Source organism: Panicum hallii, chromosome 7 (assembly GCF_002211085.1).
Source record: "Panicum hallii strain FIL2 chromosome 7, PHallii_v3.1, whole genome shotgun sequence".
NCBI lineage: Eukaryota > Viridiplantae > Streptophyta > Magnoliopsida > Poales > Poaceae > Panicum > Panicum hallii.
In genome coordinates, this window is record NC_038048.1 from 32,167,665 (window position 1) to 32,174,972 (window position 7,308).

A 7,308-nucleotide genomic window follows, 5' to 3' on the forward strand; every position below is an offset into this window, starting at 1 on the left:
ACCGGCACTGATGTGCCTTTCTCCGGCAGTGGCTATTTCCCCTTTTCTATCTTGCATGTAACATTCATGTTGATTTTGAATTTTTATACTGCTTATAAATACAAGCATTCTAATCTTCTAATTGGGGTGAATTTTTATCTTATATTTAATTTTGGAAAACATTTTAGATGCCATTATTCAAAGGACATCAAACATTTAACCAATTTGTATGATATATTCATATATATGGAGCCAAAATATCATAGGGGTAGGTTTTCCCTGTCCATGGGCATGTTTAGAAAAAAGCAATTAACACGTTGCTTGTGACCATGCCAGCAGAGAATTTGTCTACTTAAAGCGTTTATCGGACCAAATTTATTTACCTATACGCATATGTGCTATAAAACATAGTAAAAACAAAACTTAAAGAAACCATGCATTTCAAAAACAACTCAAACATGGTCTGTATCATTATAGGGACATACATCTTAGATTCTTGAATGTGCATATAACATACAAGTGCCGCATATTACACACTCTAGCCACTTTGGTTACCTTTTACTTTTCTTAGAAGCATGTGTGGCATAGTGTACATAGTGTACATGTGGGTCTATATATGGTTGAACAATATCTTAGGTCAACATTGCAGGGGTGTTTATTGTAGCTCTAAAAATATGTAAGGAAATATTGATAAAGAATTAGCATTTTTTTAAAGAAACAATTGCGCTCATAATATTGTAGCCATGGCTTACTCAAATTTTCAATTAACTACAAGTTCCTAATTTTCCAAAATTTTCAAGGAGTTAGATCTACTTAGCTAAGGAGGCAACAACGGACGGTGGAGGAGTAATGGTGGATTGATTAGTAAGTTAGCATGGGTGATGGTGCGGTAGATAAAAAAGAGAAGTGATTAACAAGTACTCACTCTATTTCAAATTATTAGTCAGTTTAAATAAACATACTATCAATTTATATTTTATAGTGGAGTTAATAAAATTAATTTGATATTACAGATGTTGATTTTTTATAAATTTTATTAAAGTTAATAAGTTTGACTTAGATAATTTGAAAAGACCTGGGATGAAAACCTGATGGTTACAAATTTGCATGATTCTTCGAACCTGCCTTTCTCGTGAGAAAACAGTCAGCGAGCTGCCTACAGAAAATTGTTCCGGAGGCTGGACGCCCACCGCTCCGGTGTCGCGTTCGGGACCCGAACATCTCTCGGTCGCACTCGCACCGCCACGCCGCGCGCGTCGGCACCCGGTCCAGTCGCATCCGACCGCGCGGCCTCCCCTCCCCTCCGCTCCTGCTCCCCCCCGTTCACCGCCGAGCCCGATCCCACCCGAGCCGCCCCGCCGGCGCCCGATCCGCCCGCCCCGCGCCGGCCCGGCATGTACCAGTGGCGCAAGTTCGAGTTCTTCGAGGAGAAGGCGGCCGGCCGCGGCGGCGGGGGCGGAGGGTCGTCCGCCGCCGTGCCGGCCGAGATCGCGGGCCGCATCACCTGCTGCTCGGGCGGCCGCGGCCGCGTCGCGGTGGGGTGCGACGACGGCACCGTGGGACTCCTCGACCGCGGGTTCCGCCTCTCCTACGGCTTCCAGGCCCACGCCTCCTCCGTCCTCTTCCTCCAGCAGCTCAAGGTACGGGGTGCTCAGGCTCGATCTGATTGATGCTGCGGGCGGGATTCTTTCCCGCCTCGGAAAGTCGTTGGGTTTGTCGATTGGTGTCTGCTACTGGGTCGTGCGTATTAGAAACAAAAAAGAGAAAAATGGCATGTTTCTTCTTACGACTTGGAATCAGCTGCTGCGGATGTAGACCAACTGACGTGGGGCTGCCCAGTCTTAAAATGGGATCATAAGTTGTGCACTGCAATTGAGTATGCCAGAAAGTTGTACCTGAAATTAGACAAGTATGTTGTTGAATTGATTGATTATGTCAACATTTATCATCAGTGATTTCATTTGTTTTGGCCTATCGGATTCCCTATTCTGGGGGCAAAAGTACCACTTGGTCCAGTAGCTGTGTCAGTACCATAGATCATTGGCTAATCTATATAATTTCCTGTTACTGCACTGTGAAACATTTATGCACTGTATCGTTGTGATAACTACAGCTACATCATATACTTAATAACAACTTATCTGTCTGTGTGATCAGCAAAGGAATGTTCTCGTCACAGTTGGAGATGATGATCAGTCATCTTCGCAGTCATCGGCAATATGTCTCAAGGTTTTCGACCTTGACAAAGTACAAGAAGAGGGATCAAGCACAACAACTCCTTTCTGTGTTCAAATTTTGCGGGTCTTCACCGATCACTTTCCTCAAGCAAAGGTAGATTCTCCTAATTCATTTTGAGCCCAATGTAATGCATTTCCTATGATCTTTTATTACGGAGATTTGCATATATTATATGAACGTTAATGTGCGATTCTAGTTTAATTGGCTTATTTTACTGACTTTTTGCAGATTTCATCATTTATGGTTCTAGAAGAAGCACCACCTATATTGTTGATTGCCATTGGACTACACAATGGTTTCATTTATTGCATCAAAGGTGACATTGCACGTGAGCGTATTACACGCTTCAAGTTGCAGGTTGAGGCTGCTTCAGATGGCAGCACTAGTTTGCCTATCACTGGTCTTGGTTTCCGAGTTGAGGGGCAAGCACATCAGCTCTTTGCTGTAACTCCTAGTTCTGTATCCTTGTTCAGCTTGCATGTTCAACCACCAAGGAGGCAAACACTTGATCAGATTGGTTGCCAGACCAATGCTGTGGCAATGAGTGACCGAATGGTAAGGATGGATTACAAATGTCCTCTGCTAATTTTCTGATCATATAGCTTTATGGATTCTGTTTGTAAATTTTTGGGTAATTCAATATGCTTTAGGACCTGTTACTTGTTTGGTTAGTTGCACGGCTTACAAATAATTTAGGCAAGCTAGGGTGCAGTTCATGACCTGAAGAAGTTTAACTAGCTGAAACTTCATGGTTAATTCGTCGCCTAATTGTAAGCCTCAAATTTGCTGCAACCTGCAACTAAATTCTGTTGCAGCAACTGATACTCTTGGCAGGTGATATGTGTCAATTGTCCAAATAGACTCAGTATATTGAAAAGGGACTCACAATCTACCAAATCATTATCCAATTTGTTACAGATGTTGATCGTATGGTTTTGATGTTTTGTCCACTAGGCAATGTATACAATATTAGGAAACTTTAGGCTAGTTTAATAGTTTGGCCAATTGATTACTTTCTTGCGCACGCACTTCTTTATCTATCATGCCAGTGTTGTTCTAATACATTTGTTATCAGAGCTTTATATTTCTAGCTGCAAACTTTATTTATTCCATATTCAATCAACAGGATCTAATTATTGGTAGACCTGAAGCTGTCTATTTCTATGAAGTCGATGGTAGGGGTCCTTGCTGGGCATTTGATGGTGAGAAAAGGTTCGTAGGTTGGTTTCGAGGCTATTTACTTTGCATTATTGAAGATCAGAGGACTCAGAAGGGTACCCTTAATGTTTACGACCTTAAGAATCGGCTGATTGCACATAGCATGCCTGTGGGGGATGTTTCACATTTGGTCTGTGAGTGGGGTTATATTATTCTTATTATGGCTGACAAAAAGATTCTGTGCATTGGAGAGAAAGACATGGAAAGTAAGCTTGACATGTTGTTCAAGAAAAATCTTTATACAGTTGCGATCAATCTTGTACAAAGTCAGCAGGCTGATCCTACTTCGACTGCTGAGGTGCTGCGGAAGTATGGTGACCATCTGTATGGTAAACAAGAATATGATGAGGCTATGTCCCAGTATATCCACACTATTGGTCATCTTGAACCATCATATGTTATACAGAAGTTCCTTGATGCAAAGCGCATCTACAACCTGACAAATTATTTAGAGAAGTTACATGATAGAGGATTAGCATCCAAAGACCACACGACCCTTCTGTTGAACTGCTATACCAAATTGAAAGATGTGGAGAAACTTAACGATTTCATCAAAGATGAAGAGGGGATAGGTGAAATCAAGTTTGATGTGGAAACTGCTATAAGAGTATGCCGTGCTGCTGGATATCATGAACATGCCATGTTTGTGGCGAAAAAGGCTGGGAGGCATGAGTTGTACTTGAAAATTTTACTTGAGGATCTGGGTAGATATGATGAGGCACTGCAATATATATCTGGCCTTGAGGCAAATCAAGCAGGTCTTACTGTAAAAGAATATGGGAAAATTCTTGTGGAACATAGACCTTCCGAAACAGTTGAAATACTGTTAAGGCTCTGTACCGATGTTGGAGATCCTACAACAAGAAGAGGTTCAAACAGCATGCACTTGCTTATGATACCATCGCCAATGGATTTTGTGAATATATTTGTGCACAGCCCACAATATCTTATGGAATTTCTGGAAAATTATATCAAAGCAGTCAAGGACTCACCTGCGCAAACAGAAATTCATAACACCCTTCTGGAGCTCTATATTTCAAATGATTTGAGCTTGCCATCTGTCTCACAAGAAAATGGCTTTGAGAATCACAATATAAAAGAAACAAACGGTAAGGGAGCTACAAATGGCTATAAGTCTGGAACAAGAGAGAAAGCAATTCTTGGAAAAGAAGATACTAAAATAGCGAAGAGTATTGTTGATAGGAGAAGGAAAGGGCTTGCATTACTCAAGTCTGCTTGGACATCTGAGATGCAAGAACCTTTGTATGATGTTGATCTTGCTCTTATTCTTTGTAATACACATGCATTCAAAGATGGATTGCTCTTTCTATATGAGAAACTAAAACTTTACAAAGAAGTTATTAGTTGTTACAAGCAAGCTCACGATCATCAAGGTTTAATTGCATGCTGCAAGAAGCTGGGGGACTCGTCTCAAGGAGGGGATCCATCTCTGTGGGGTGATTTGTTGAAGTATTTTGGGGAGCTGGGGGAAGATTGCTCTAAAGAAGTTAAAGAGGTCTTGACCTACATTGAAAAGGAGGATGTTGTGCCTCCCATTGTTGTGCTACAGACACTGTCAAAAAACCCATGCTTGACGCTCTCAGTTGTCAAGGATTACATAGCTCGCAAACTTGAGCAAGAATCAAAGCTAATTGAAGATGATAGAAAATCCATTGACAAGTATCAGGTTAGTAATTTATTTGTGACATTAATTTCCCATTGCCATTCTTAGTACTTTTAAAATCTCTAGGGGAAAGCATTAATATTTCTTGGTTCTTTGATAAATTGAAGATAGAAAATATAATGGTTTTAGATACAATGCAATGCAGGATCAGTTTAAAATAAGTACCTAGCAAATTGGTGTTTGGCTGTTGGCATTAACCCATTACATGAGGGTGTTATTTGAGATTATGTTACCTCAAATGCAGTTCTAGTAATTGGTTTTATTTTCCCCTTGTACCCTGCAATCATGATACACCAGTAGCTGGAGGTAGCGCAGCATTCAGCAGCTACTCTCAGTTTACCACCAAGTCCCTTTACATGTGAGGAACCTATATATTGGACCATATTCTCCCAGTTCACTGAATTTTTAAAATTCTCTTATGTGTACCATGCACCATGGTAATATTAATTGAGTTCTAGTTTTGTTCTACTTTTTATTTAATCATACATCATAATCCGATGAACTGTTCAAACTTATTTTTAGACATAGTCATTTTTTTCTAATATACTAAAATATGATTCTGAAATACAATGATTCTCATGTCAAACACACAGAGGTTAATGTGGAAAATTATGGTAGAATAGCTAGGTTGGTAGAGCCTCCAGTTGTGGGCACGAACCTGGGTGCTCGCAGTTGTGTGAGTACCTCCCTAAATGGTTCGGTAATCCCCTTTCTTGAGACAAAGGGGGAGGTCTTCTCCCCATGGTCGAATCGAACCTGGGTGCTTGCAATTGTGTGAATACCTCCCTAAATGGTTCAGTACTCCCCTTTCTTGAGACATGAGAACCTCCCTAAATGGTTCGGTACTCCCCTTTCTTAAAAATTATTTCCATCGTAGCAATGAAATTCTTGAAATTGATGATGACCCACACCTGAGTTTCACTTGATGTCGTATCGGTAATGCAAATTGAGTGTGCCAAAAGATTAACAGTCCTATAACAAGCACATGCACAAGTAAATCTTTTTTGTATTTCTTGTGTATGAAAGAGGGATCACCATAATCTTTTTCATATGTAGCATGATTTGTGAGCGGATATTTGAAACTTGGTAGCAAGAATAATCTACAACCATTGAAATCGAACATTCTGTGAATCAATACATTTTTGTTACAGGAGGAGACAGAGTTGATGAAAAGGGAGATTGAAGATCTTAAGACAAACGCGAAGGTTTTCCAACTCAGCAAGTGTACAGCTTGTACTTTCACCCTTGATCTTCCAGCTGTCCATTTCATGTGCATGCATTCATTCCACCTCCGCTGCCTTGGGGACAATGAAAAAGAATGCCCGGAATGTGCACCTGAATATAGATCTGTTATGGAGGCAAAGCAGAAGCTAGAACAAAACGCCAGAGACCATGACCTATTTTTCAGGCAGTTGAGGGGTTCGAAGGACGGGTTTTCTGTCGTCGCGGACTATTTTAGCAAGGGCATAGTGAGCAAGACAACTGTACCACCCGAGAACGGCCGATAGGAAGGATCACTCGTACTGCTTTGCCTTGTACAGCATTTATATGGTGTTATTTCCCTTTCTTCGATGATTGATCATATATATGCGAGTGCTCTCCTGCGTCCATCAATTATAGCAGGTCGAGGTACAGATAGCAAGTTCCACTCATGTACCTGGTCATCCTATCTGGCCTGTTTCATCCATGTTGTGAGTTTTTGTTGACATGGCATTGTAAATACTCATTTCCGGCGACCCCTTTTTGCGGGCTAATGTTGCTTAGACCGTGCTGCACCTTGCAGCATTGAGTTTTGATGTTTGGTTTATGCCCTCATTGTTAACAACAGAAGTATCACACGGATCATGTTTTTGTATGTTTCAGCAAATATCTTGTCTATTTGTTTTTTTTTTTGCAACCTGATGTATCCATGTCAGAGTTACTCCTAGGTACTCCCTTGCAATAAGCATTTTGTGTGATTAAATCTGTACGAAATTTCTGGAACAGGTTTGTTTGCTATGGTACCTTACATTCAGGCTCGCCTCTTGACATCCCTGGCTTCATTCCGCATGTGGCCAGCCATACTGCCATCTGAACTCTTGAGTCTGAACATTCCTGGGTTACTATTTGCAGTTGCAGCTTGATCGCCCCTGCTACAGAATGCGGAGTAGCGCATGTGGTGGAAGTACGCCGGGTCGCATTATCACACG

General features: G+C 41.2%; 1 protein-coding gene across 1 annotated transcript; it reads left to right on the top strand.

The window, feature by feature from the left end:
- The first annotated feature begins 1,227 nt into the window (after positions 1–1,227).
- LOC112899616 (vacuolar protein-sorting-associated protein 11 homolog) lies at positions 1,228–7,006 on the top strand. Its single transcript, XM_025968152.1, has 5 exons — positions 1,228–1,619; positions 2,137–2,310; positions 2,446–2,772; positions 3,344–5,122; positions 6,271–7,006. The coding sequence occupies exons 1-5, from the start codon at positions 1,374–1,376 to the stop codon at positions 6,625–6,627; spliced, it is 2,883 nt and encodes a 960-aa protein (XP_025823937.1). The 5' UTR covers positions 1,228–1,373; the 3' UTR covers positions 6,628–7,006.
- Positions 7,007–7,308: the final 302 nt, after the last annotated feature.

Bases quoted from the DNA above. Each gene is read 5' to 3' on its own strand.
- LOC112899616 (XM_025968152.1), top strand. From the start codon at position 1,374: ATGTACCAGTGGCGCAAGTTCGAGTTCTTCGAGGAGAAGGCGGCCGGC. The intron at 2,773-3,343 runs GTAAGGATGGAT...TTCAATCAACAG, and splicing joins TGGCAATGAGTGACCGAATG to GATCTAATTATTGGTAGACC. The intron at 5,123-6,270 runs GTTAGTAATTTA...TTTTTGTTACAG, and splicing joins AATCCATTGACAAGTATCAG to GAGGAGACAGAGTTGATGAA.